Below are 11,798 nucleotides of genomic sequence, written 5' to 3' on the forward strand. Positions count from 1 at the left end.
ATTGATAAAATCTAAAATTACCCTTCTATAAGGTTCTGTTTGTTTACACCCAAAAATGAGTAGAGTTGAGAAAAAAGTTAAGATTGAAATCCGAGGTTGCCAAATTCTTACGGAAAAAAAGGTATAAGTTTAGTTTTAAAATTTAGTGGCGGTATTTTTTATTTCATATAAATTAATTTTTATAATTTAATCATGTAACTTTAAAATTTTGAAATATTTAGTCATTTTTCCAGCCAATTTGACTAATAAATTTCATGTTGTTTGCATATGATCAAATTAAATTGTAATTTTGTTCATTAACTTAGAGAATTGACATATTTTATCCTACATCAATTGATTTACATAATCAATTATTAGAAAATGCAATTTCTTTCAGTGCAAGTCAAATGCAATTTTCTATCCTAATTAATTGGACAATGATTAAAATTATCAAAATTTTAAAATTATGAAAATAAATCATTTCAAATTACAAAACTAAAATTATAATTTTCTCAAATTCTATGCGGATTATATTCATTCCCAAGAACTAATTAGTACAAATTCGGAAATTCAACATTTCCCACTCCCCCCCCCCCTTCTCTCTCTCTCTCTCTATATATATATATATAGGTATGTTATTTCGGTCGGCCCTAATACGTACGGTTGACCGACTGCAGCAAGAAACACCAATGCTTCCCACTTATATTGTTCAAGATCCAAAATGTCAATCTTATATATTGTATGTGCATATATATTATGCGTGGCTAAAATTCTATATATAATATTTTAACTACTCCAACCCAACAAATATATACACACACACATACATCCAACACCTTTTCCTTTTCATATTCTTCTTTCTCAACATGAATATATTACAATTACATTAGATAGAACGGTATTTTAGAAAAAAAAAATCACATCTAATTAGTTTGATAAAAATTTCTAGAACGCTGATATTTTTGGATGGTACGAGTGCGATTTTTAATTTAGATTATTATACAACTTTTAATTATAACTAATTTCTAACTTGGCTTGATGAAATAATGATGGACAATGTCATTTTTTGATCGTATATAATTTTCAAATACTTTTGACTATGATAATTATTATATCATATTTCTTAAATGAATAATGTCGGGATTTGTTTGGAGTATTCTAGGCTAGGATTCTCTTCGTCGAGTTAGATCACATAGTTGCATGTCATTTTCCTTTAACCCCACCACTACCATCTCTTGCTCTCAATTCTCCGGGTAAATACCCGGGGGGGGGGGGGGTTGGGGGGGTTTCAAGAAATGAAAATCAACAAAAAAAAAAAAAAAATAGTTTCCAAAAAGACAAACCAAACCAGCATTCACAAAAATCAATATTTAGTTCAACCTTTCCCACACAAAGTCCAACTGTAATAATCCCATCTTAGGACAGAATTGAAAACCAAACATTCTCAGACTAACATATATATATATATATGTATGTATATAAATCCCTGCTTTAATGCTCGAAATCTCACTGAATACAAAGCTTGTTCCCAAGAAGTAGTAGTAATTCCGTCGTCCCCATGAGTTTCTTGAAATTTCCTGTCTTCTACCAACAGCAACAGAACAAAGGCGACGGATACTTTTACGAGACGGTTCAGTGCTTGCCGCTGCTCAGCAGGTTAACAGATCATGAAAAGCAAGTCAAGGAAGAAGACGACGATGTCGACGTTGATGACGAGAATGTGACGGTGGCTCTGCACATAGGGTTGCCGGATGTGGGAGTAGAGGTGGAGAGTAGTGATGATCATGTTCATCAGCAAAAGGGCTACGGTTTTAAGGAAGAGAATGAGTATCATGTGAAGAAGAGCTGCAAGAGTGGGTGTAGTGAGAGGAGGTTCTGGATCCCCACACCAGCACAGATTCTTGTCGGGCCTATGCAGTTTTCTTGCAACATATGCAGCAAGACCTTCAATAGGTACAACAACATGCAGGTTAGTGGCTTCATTCTTTGTCTATGCAAGTGTGGATGATGATGTCTTTTAATTTTATTATAGAAATAATATCAATTCATGCATGAAAAAAGATTTTAAAAAAATAGTTTTAATTTTTTAATAGGTTAATTAGATCACATATAAATAGAAATATGTATGACTCGATCTTTAAATATATCGATTCAAGAATCCGTTAGTTTATAAACTTTTGAAATGGATTGGTGTTGCATTTTATATATTAATACTTCTACGTATAGATTTTGCCGTGTGTATGTACAATCAATTTGAGAGAGAGATTATTGGATTATTGCTTTTTAAGTTTACTTGTCATAGAAATAACTTTTTGGTTCCATATTTTCATCAACAATTTTCATCATTATCTTACTAATTCAAGGAACAATTCCCTCCACACATCCCAAAATTTAAGGATTAATTTCCTTTTACGGAGTACGTACTTGTGGGAGGCTGTCTAGTCTTCAAAAAGGAAGCAAAATGGTAAAAAAGGGTCTGGAGAATTTATATGTATATACTTTGTGATGGAAGTGAAGTATGTATACATTCATCAATCAATATGAAGAGGTTGCAATTGGACTTTGTGGTCTACAAAATATTAGTGTTCACTTATACATATATATAGCACTAAAGATCTCATAAATACACAAGAAATATAACCGCAGTGAATACTAAAAATAATAATTATTCAGACTGGGGATTAAAAATCTGAACCAATTATATGACAAGTTTAATACACTTACGTGTAATTGGTTTACAATTTAGTAGAATAATCAATCACATAGCAAGTATATCACATTTGCTGTATGATTTATTTGGTTTGCCAGATTTGGGTAAGAATTCTTTCTTATTAAAGTTAGAAAAGAAATAATCAAGAAAAGAATGTGTAAGACTAATTAATATATAGCTGAATGGATCGAGTTCAGTCAAATTCAAATCAATTACATAACACTGTATTAAATTTGTCATAGGATTATTCGGAGTATAATATTTGAAGAAGAAGAAGATTGACTAATTAAATGGTGAAGTATGCAATAAAGTTTGCAATGTGATTGATTGATTTGCGTTGAAATTTGGTTTAAAAATTAAGGAAAACACGCACCCACAAATTGCTCTCTGGGATCCATGCAGATGCACATGTGGGGGCACGGCTCGGAGTTCAGAAAAGGCCCAGAATCACTGCGTGGAACGCAGCCAGCAGCAATGCTGCGCCTCCCTTGCTACTGCTGCGCCCAGGGCTGCAAGAACAACATCAACCACCCCCGCGCCAAGCCTCTCAAGGACTTCCGCACTCTTCAGACCCACTACAAGCGCAAGCACGGCGCCAAGCCCTTTGTCTGCCGTAAATCCTGCGGCAAATCCTTCGCCGTCAAGGGAGACTGGCGCACTCACGAGAAGAACTGCGGCAAGCTCTGGTACTGCACCTGCGGCTCCGATTTCAAGCACAAGAGGTCGCTCAAGGATCACATTAGGTCATTTGGGAAGGGCCATTCGCCCCATCCTTCTCTTGAGGGATTTGAGGATGATAAAGAATGCGTCACGGATGAGAGCTAGCTACTTCATGTCGTCTCGCGTATAAATTAGGAATAATTACACTGACACCCCTTAAAGTTTCGACTATGCAAAAGATATAATTAATTTTGAAAATTTACATTGTATCATCTGCAGTCGTGTTTTACATTACAAATTTTTCGTGAAGCCTAGATGGCTGAAGGGGAGAATTTGTATTGTAAAAATATGACTGGAGGGATCACAAGTGTAATTTTACAAAATTGAGGTGTTTTTTTTTCCGAAATGTCTAAACTTGAAGGGGTGTTTATGTAATTATTTCTGTAACTTAATATGTCTATTTTCATGTTTTCTTTTCTTTCTTTTTCCCGTATCATAATCGTTTCACTGAAAACATATGTGATACGTGCGTGGACTCGCCCAACAAGTGCTCAGTAACAAAAAATTCTCTCGCCCTGGGATTGGTTTGATTGCAGGAGGCGTGTATGGGGAACGGTTTGCTGCGGAGCACTAGCTAGGTGGTGAGTGAATGATTTTATTTCAGCACATGGTTTGAACTATGCTATATATGTTGAATTAGAATAATGAGATTATGTAGAACTTGTGAAGCTGATGAATTTTCTTCTGTGTTTTTTGGGTGTGTGATCATCAAAGTGTGGAAAGTCTTAACAATGGAAGAAAATTTGTCAGCTTCAAATTATATCTTGTAATGAACTTTAAGTATGTACTGCACTTTGTTTCTAGTTTATGTATTATTATGAATTTGGGAGTCCTTTTTATCCAATATTATTCTATAGATCTTCTTTTATACAGAATTACATTTTGTGCCATATATGTATAATAATATTTCCTCCTTAATTTATACAAAAACATGTACCTACATAGACATTTTCGCATCACGGTGACGAGGGTATCACATCAATATTTCATATGGAATTCTTTATTTTTGCTGAACATCTACGACATCGAAATTTGAACTACTAAGGAAAAGTACATTAAAATTCTTACCTATGATGATATTTTAGCATCACGATGAGGAGGGTACGACACCAACAGTGAGATTAATACTCGGCTGACATAAACTAACAATTATCGATATTTGATACGAAATTCTAGGTTTAAACAAGTCTTTCTCAAAATGACGCGTAATGTTCATCAGACTACATATTAATTTATGTTAAAAGTAATTGAATTTTTACATTCTCATGCAATGTATCTGATTCAGACAATATATAATTAATCCTTTCTCAATTAAGTTAGTCAACAATCACCCACAAAATATGATGATGAACAAGTTGAAATTGTGGGCAACATGTTATATAGTTAAGTTGGAGTAGTTGTGAAAAAAAGTTGGTCCAAGTTGGATGCTTCCCAAAATCACAGGCAAGCTTCTGCTTCTGCTTCTGCTACGGCTTATCGTTACTCGACCAAGAAACAACTTTTAGTTGTGGAGTCCTTGACGCAAACACTTCCTTTTTTCAACTCCAAAGCCTCTGCAGTGTCAAATTAACTCTCTCAACTTTGAAATTTTGGACCTTCACCTGTGATAAAAATAATTCAAATTCGACCATATCTTCATTGAAAATGGTAAAAGGCCAAACTGGAAAAAAAATTTCCTAAAATTTAGGGACGCTAAAGTGATCAAGAAATAAATTTGATTTAGAGACTAAAGCAATTTTAAATATAAATTTAAGGGATCAACTATAATATTTACCGAAAATTATATTATACGTAAGTTTCCTTTATAAAGCAATATACTATAAAAAATTATTTATCTTAAAAAAATAAAATCTATAATAGTAAATAGCACACAGGCTAAAATGTTAAAAGTCCAAAGTGTAAAAATTGTTTAAGAATTTAGATTTAATATGATAATTTTCTATTCACTATTATTATACATATATAAGTACATAAACAATTATAATTAATAAAAAAATAATCAGAACGAGTCTAAGATAAAACTTGATATCTACCTTGAACTCAATCGAGTTATAAATTTTTTGGCCTTAGCCCCCCGACCCTGATTGTGAAGGACTTGAATACAGGGCCCCAACTTACCCGGTCCCATTGTTATTCCTATACACAAAAAATTCCCAACCTTATACAAATACAACAAATATCAATTTTAAAATCAAGTTGTTGTTCATTGACAAAGACTTGATATAAATTCACTTGACAGATAAAAATTTTCTTGCTAAAAAGAGACATGAAATGTATAATTGTTGACGTCAAATTTTCCAAATTTTCTCTTCTACTCAAACCAAGACTACGTTCATTTTTATCTAAGAAGTCTACGTTTAAAACAGTTGTTACTTAATTCTAAAATAAAAAAATCATGAACAAACTTTTTACTAAATAGTTGTGTATACTTAGCCTTTTTAATTCTGAAAATCTAGATTAGTTAAGTAACTATATTTTTCAATAATATAACTAAAAGTAATTTTTTAATGAAGATGTGGATTCTTATTCTATTTTGTTATTCCTTCAAAATAGTTGAGGAGGGTTTATATCAAATCTAAAAATGAAAACATAAATAAACATATACGACAAAGCCCAAATAAGAGACCTATTTATGCATTGACAGCCCATCTATTTCTACAAGGCACCAACTCAAATTGAAAGCCCAAAAATGAGAAAAACGGATATCCAGCAGCCGAAATAAAGGCGGCTCAGTAGAGCACGATTTCGGGTCGCTAATTTTCATTTCTTAAGTCGTGAAGCGTGTACCCTCCGCAGCCACTCCCAACACCCAACACCCAACACCCCTTTCCCATCAATTCAAAGTTCAACCCCGAAAATCAAAAATCGAAATTGAAATCCCTTAAGAAATACTCCATCAAATCCCCAAATTCCGTTCTTCAAGAATCAAACTGGTCCTCCGATCTGTCGCCCCAGCTCATCTCAATCGAGAACTTCACACATTAAACGAATTTGATACAAATATTTATGATCGGGGACTATGTATAGCAATTTCAAAGAACAAGCAATCGAGTATGTACGGCAGGCTGTGGCGGAGGATAATGCTGGAAACTACGCCAAAGCCTTTCCTTTATACATGAACGCCTTGGAGTACTTCAAAACCCATCTCAAGTATGAGAAGAATCCTAAAATCAAGGAAGCCATCACGCAGAAGTTCACGGAGTACCTGCGTCGGGCCGAGGAGATCCGCGCCGTGCTTGATGAGGGCGGGTCGGGCCCCACATCGAATGGGGATGCTGCCGTGGCGACTCGGCCCAAGACCAAGCCCAAGGATGGCAATGACGGGGAGGATGGGGATAAGGAGAAGCTTCGGGCTGGATTGAACTCTGCTATTATTCGGGAAAAGCCTAATGTTAAGTGGAATGACGTTGCGGGGCTGGAGAGCGCAAAACAGGCGCTCCAGGAGGCCGTGATTCTGCCTGTGAAGTTCCCACAGTTTTTTACTGGTATAGATTCTTCTAGTTCTGCTTTTTTCCTGTCACTGATATTTTTAGCTACTTAAATGAGCGTGTGCATGTTTAGGTATCTGTAGATGAGAGCTTCAATATATGTCAAAGCCTATGCATGGTACTTGCTTGTTGTTAGTTATTGGAATTAATTTTTTCATGCGTTGTTTAGACTGGGGACTCTCTTTTCTTGGCTAAAAGTTGGTATTTTTCTCGAGATAACTGTTTAGTTTATCTTGATATTAGAGATGTGTTTGTTCCATTTATCGAAGAAAATGCACATTGCAATTGTCTGTTACAGACTTCAGATGACAAGGGATGAAGAATGAGATGACAAAAAGAATGGTAGTGCCTTTTTGGTTCTACTTCTTAACTTTTTGCTTTTGTAATTAGAACTCACTGTCTTAAATCATTGTCAAAACTGTGCCATCAATGACTTATATTTATTAGATTGCTGCTGCTCATCATTTTCACAGTAATGCTGGTTAGATAAGTTTTAATATACTTGTAGAAAGATCATATCCTGTGATTGAGATGATTGGTACCATGTTCCTCCAAAAGAGATTTCTTCTCGAGTCCTGGAAACTGAAATTTGGCTTGCGGTAGCAATTGCAAGTAAGCCAAATGGCGGCTCCATATTTGTATGTTCTCACTAGTACGACGTTGTTAATGACATTTCAACAAGAGGCAAAACTGGTTTACATATTGGTCTTTTTCTTCCAATTATGCTACCAACTTCCATCTGCATATCTGATGTAGAATATGCACAGGAAAAAACAGATTCAACTCAACTGCTATATTACTCTGGATATTTACTAAATGTGGAGTTGCATAAGTGAGGTGGGAAAGAAGTATGTGAGAACCGTCGAGCAGTGAGGGAACACTAGTTTCTCCAGTAGATGTTATATGACGCTTACAGCTAGAAACATATACTTACCCTAATGGACCTTCTCATGTATGATATGGCTAATCGGGATGGTTCATCAGAGAGAATATTTTTGGAATTAACATTATTAGATGCATACCTTTAATTAGACTACTTCTCCCTTTTGTGAACCTTTTAACTCTAACCTTCACTTCTAGAGTTACATTTCTGCCTTTCTGGGGCATCACTAGTGATTTGGTGGGCCAATATCCATTCTGGTTTGGTGTTTATTGCTGGTCAAGTAAGTAGGAGGTTTTTCCTGTTTGATGAATATAAGAGAATAATTACTAGTTGGTTTGTGAGTTGGAAATGTTTTATGAATATAAGAGAATAATAACTAGTTGGCTGGGGATTTTGGAAACTGAGCTGAATTCTAGACATCTACTGTAAATTGATTTACTAGTCTTCAGGGAAATCTTAGTTGCTAGATTAGTTTGATTGTGGCTGCACCTGCAGTCTTGTTATCTGATTGCTTATATTATTTGATTGTTTTTTAAAGGAGATCATCCAAATGAAAAGACTTTCCATGATGAGATTCTCCATATTTATTGTGGGTTTGGGGCAAATACTACAAAAAGCATCGGGTACCTGCTGGCAGGAACCTTCTAGGGCCCTTCTCTTCTTGGAACCATTCTCATATCCCACTAAGCTGAATTGCAACCCTTGTTCATGATTATTATTCTGAAAATTTTTTTACATTCCTCCGGTCCTACCTGCGCTTCTCAATTTCTCATAGTTCATGGAAAACTTGTTATAAAACACAGTTTGACTTATCATGGAAAAAGAAGTCCTCGGGCCCCCAATCTCCTCTACAATTTATTATTTAGTATAAGTACCTTAAGCAAATTTGTGATAGTTCTCTCTGAGGTGTATCCTGATACTGATTCTGAACAAGATTTAGCTTTTGTATTATTCAGTATGATTTTTAGGATATGCTTTCATGTTTTAGAAAATCTACTCCCTTTGCATAAGCTCATTTGAGATGGTTTTAAAAAATAAAATAAAATAAATAAGAGAAGAAGAATAGTTTAAGGCTGGCAACTGAAAACTGAAAATCTGCTCTATGCCAGTTTATTTCTTTACTGCACTTACAATCTTCTGAGCTTCAGAACCATGTGATGGATTTGTCACATGAATTTTTATCTAATGTGCTTTTAGGCAAGAGACGCCCCTGGAGGGCTTTTCTCTTATATGGTCCACCTGGAACAGGAAAGTCATACTTAGCCAAGGCTGTTGCCACAGAAGCTGACTCGACTTTCTTCAGGTAACTCATTCATCCTCAATTGCTCAAATGATTAAAATGCATAGTTAATTCCGATCACTGCCTTGCCTGTTGTAAGTTGTAACTTCTTCAAAACCTGGGATCAAGGCCTTCTCTCTTTTATCTTCAAGCTTTGATTCCTCAATCAGATGTTAGTCATCCGAATGAACTAATTGACAGTTCATATGCTCCCCAGTTATAAGAAAATTTCTATTAGTTGAATCATTATTTCTCCACAATCCGCAATCAATTTGTAGTTAAACACAATTATCACAAATGCCAAAAAAATTTCTTGCTTCTCTGTGCATTCCGTTCACAGATAAATTTGGATGTGGAGCATATTATTATCAGGCACTTGTTAAAAGTGGAAAAAGTTTTCTTCATGCATCTCTTCAGTTGCTATTTTCTGTTTCATATTTTCATTGATGGAGTACTTAGGTCGTAAAGTTGGCAAGTGCCAACTGCTGTTCTTTTTCAGTATTTCTTCTTCAGACTTGGTTTCGAAGTGGATGGGCGAAAGCGAAAAGCTTGTATCTAATCTCTTCCAAATGGCTCGTGAAAGTTCACCATCCATCATATTTATTGATGAAATCGATTCCTTGTGTGGCCAGCGTGGAGAAGGAAATGAGAGTGAAGCTTCCAGACGAATCAAAACAGAATTACTGGTTCAGATGCAGGTAATTGTTTTATAGTGGCTGATGCTGCACCATGATTTAAATATCCTTCTGGCAAACTGTAAGCTTATAAATCCTTAGCATTTAAGTAGGCCTAATCTTTGTGTTCATTGGCTCCTGCATCAAGAACACTGCAGTCCTGGTGGAATCATTAATTCTCTAGTTTGTCTTTATTTTTAATTTGATTAAATATGTTAGGACTACTGATTTGTTGAATCTATATACTTTTGGAGATAATTAATTGCTGTTACGTACAGTGCTGTCACCTTTCTTCTAGGTTGTATCTTTATTGTCAATGGGAGCATGGGTGTTCGGCATGACAAGTCTTTGTTGACGCTGCTCGCTGAGACTGAATTACTAACCAGTTTAATTGCTTGCTAATGCCAATTGTTAGGGGGTGGGGCACAATGATGATAAAGTTCTTGTTCTTGCTGCAACAAATACCCCTTATTCCCTTGATCAGGTAACATCTAGTTGCAAGTGCACAGAGTGTGCCCCGTGATAATCGTTCCCCTAACTTGTGTACTTTTCCTGTAGGCTATTAGGCGACGATTTGATAAGCGGATTTACATCCCACTCCCAGATCTGAAGGCACGACAACACATGTTCAAAGTATGGAACTTTTGTTACTTCTCATGTGTGGAGGAAGGATCAAGTATATAATTCAAGACTAATGAACTCTATCGGCCTCGTCACTCTTATGCAGGTGCATTTAGGAGATACCCCTCATAACTTGACTGAAAGCGACTTTGAAGTCCTAGCTCGTAGAACAGAAGGCTTTTCTGGTTCAGATATCTCTGTTTGTGTACGTATGAAGAATTATCCACGACTAACTTTAGATGCGATTGTTTTAAATTTAATATGCGTACTTAGCCATCCGCACATTGTGACTGAAGAATGTCTTTTCTATTTATTCAATAGGTCAAGGATGTCTTATTTGAGCCCGTACGTAAGACACAAGATGCCATGTTCTTTGTCAAGACTTCTAATGGTATGTGGATGCCATGTGGTCCCAAGCAACCAGGTGCAGTGCAGACAACCATGCAGGAGCTTGCTGCACAAGGACTTGCTGCAAAGGTATTGATTTGGTTATATAAACAGCAACTACCTTGGAAATTGACTTTTCTTGTTTTTATATGATCTATACATAGATCTTCACTTGCTCAATCGTCCAACTCAGTTGTTAATAGCGCATGGTGCAAAATTTGACAGCCCAGCACCATTTTCCGAAAATGGTGCTGGGCTTTCCCCTGGTGCATCCATGGCCCCTGCCAGGGCACCTGGCTGAAGCCCAGCCTTTAAAAGGCTGCGCTTGGCTTCTGTAATTTTTCTTAAACAAAAATACTAACGAAACCCTGATCTGTAATATTTTTCTTCCTCCTCTTCAGGGAATGTCTTTTTCTTTGTTATTTCTTCTTTCTTCCAGATGGTACTGTCTTCTCTTTTTCTATTCTCTTCTTTTTTGTCCTTTCCTCGTTTTCTTTCTGTCAATTCCACACTTATTTGTGCTCTCTTAATTTGTTGTTCCCTTGAAACTTTAGTGAATTGTTGATTACTTTATCGTAATATAATTTATTGTTATTATTCAATGTCATAACTTTATTCTCATGCTATAATATAAAATAATTTGCTAAATAAATTTGTGGTTTTTCTTGATAAGCTTCTTTTATGATTTGCCTTTCTCCTGAAAATTTTTGCTAAAAAAATCAAAACATATTGAACCTGTTGAATTTGTTAAAAATAATAATGGTTTAAATATATAAATTATTTCTAGAAATACGCACCGTGCTTCAGAAAGGCGTGCGCTTGTCGTGCACCATGTGTCATGGCTTTAGAGCACCTTGGTAGTGAATGTGAACAAATATTTCTATGATGACAAATTTTCATATATATAGCACTAAAGGGCAGCAGGATAAATGTAATAAGGTTTAGTAGAGTGATGGTTGAATTTGATAATATGTTAATAATTAGTTGGTAAGTTTCATGCTGCTTGTGTTTATTATCTGTAAGGTGAAACTTAATGATACTTTCAATAGATTTGCGT

General features: G+C 35.5%; 2 protein-coding genes across 2 annotated transcripts in view; both read left to right on the forward strand.

The window, feature by feature from the left end:
* On the forward strand, window positions 1,368-4,241 carry LOC105171051 (zinc finger protein WIP3). Its single transcript, XM_011092055.2, has 2 exons — window positions 1,368-1,948; window positions 3,092-4,241. Exons 1-2 carry the CDS (start codon window positions 1,538-1,540, stop codon window positions 3,512-3,514), a joined length of 834 nt encoding a protein of 277 aa, XP_011090357.1. The 5' UTR covers window positions 1,368-1,537; the 3' UTR covers window positions 3,515-4,241.
* The window catches only part of LOC105171052 (protein SUPPRESSOR OF K(+) TRANSPORT GROWTH DEFECT 1), a 6,280-nt gene continuing 645 nt past the window's right edge, over window positions 6,164-11,798 (forward strand). Inside the window, exons 1-7 of the mRNA XM_011092056.2 lie at window positions 6,164-6,894; window positions 8,978-9,083; window positions 9,559-9,757; window positions 10,149-10,217; window positions 10,292-10,366; window positions 10,461-10,559; window positions 10,676-10,831. Of these exons, the coding sequence (XP_011090358.1) occupies window positions 6,429-6,894; window positions 8,978-9,083; window positions 9,559-9,757; window positions 10,149-10,217; window positions 10,292-10,366; window positions 10,461-10,559; window positions 10,676-10,831 (1,170 nt within the window). The 5' untranslated portion in view covers window positions 6,164-6,428. The remainder of the gene's footprint in view (window positions 6,895-8,977; window positions 9,084-9,558; window positions 9,758-10,148; window positions 10,218-10,291; window positions 10,367-10,460; window positions 10,560-10,675; window positions 10,832-11,798) is intronic.

The sequence above is a fragment of the Sesamum indicum genome, linkage group LG9, assembly GCF_000512975.1.
Source record: "Sesamum indicum cultivar Zhongzhi No. 13 linkage group LG9, S_indicum_v1.0, whole genome shotgun sequence".
NCBI lineage: Eukaryota > Viridiplantae > Streptophyta > Magnoliopsida > Lamiales > Pedaliaceae > Sesamum > Sesamum indicum.

Excerpts from the sequence above, each read along its gene's own strand:
- LOC105171051 (XM_011092055.2), top strand. The coding sequence starts at position 1,538 with ATGAGTTTCTTGAAATTTCCTGTCTTCTACCAACAGCAACAGAACAAA. Across the intron at positions 1,949-3,091 it reads ATAGGTACAACAACATGCAG|ATGCACATGTGGGGGCACGG; the intron begins GTTAGTGGCTTC and ends GGATCCATGCAG.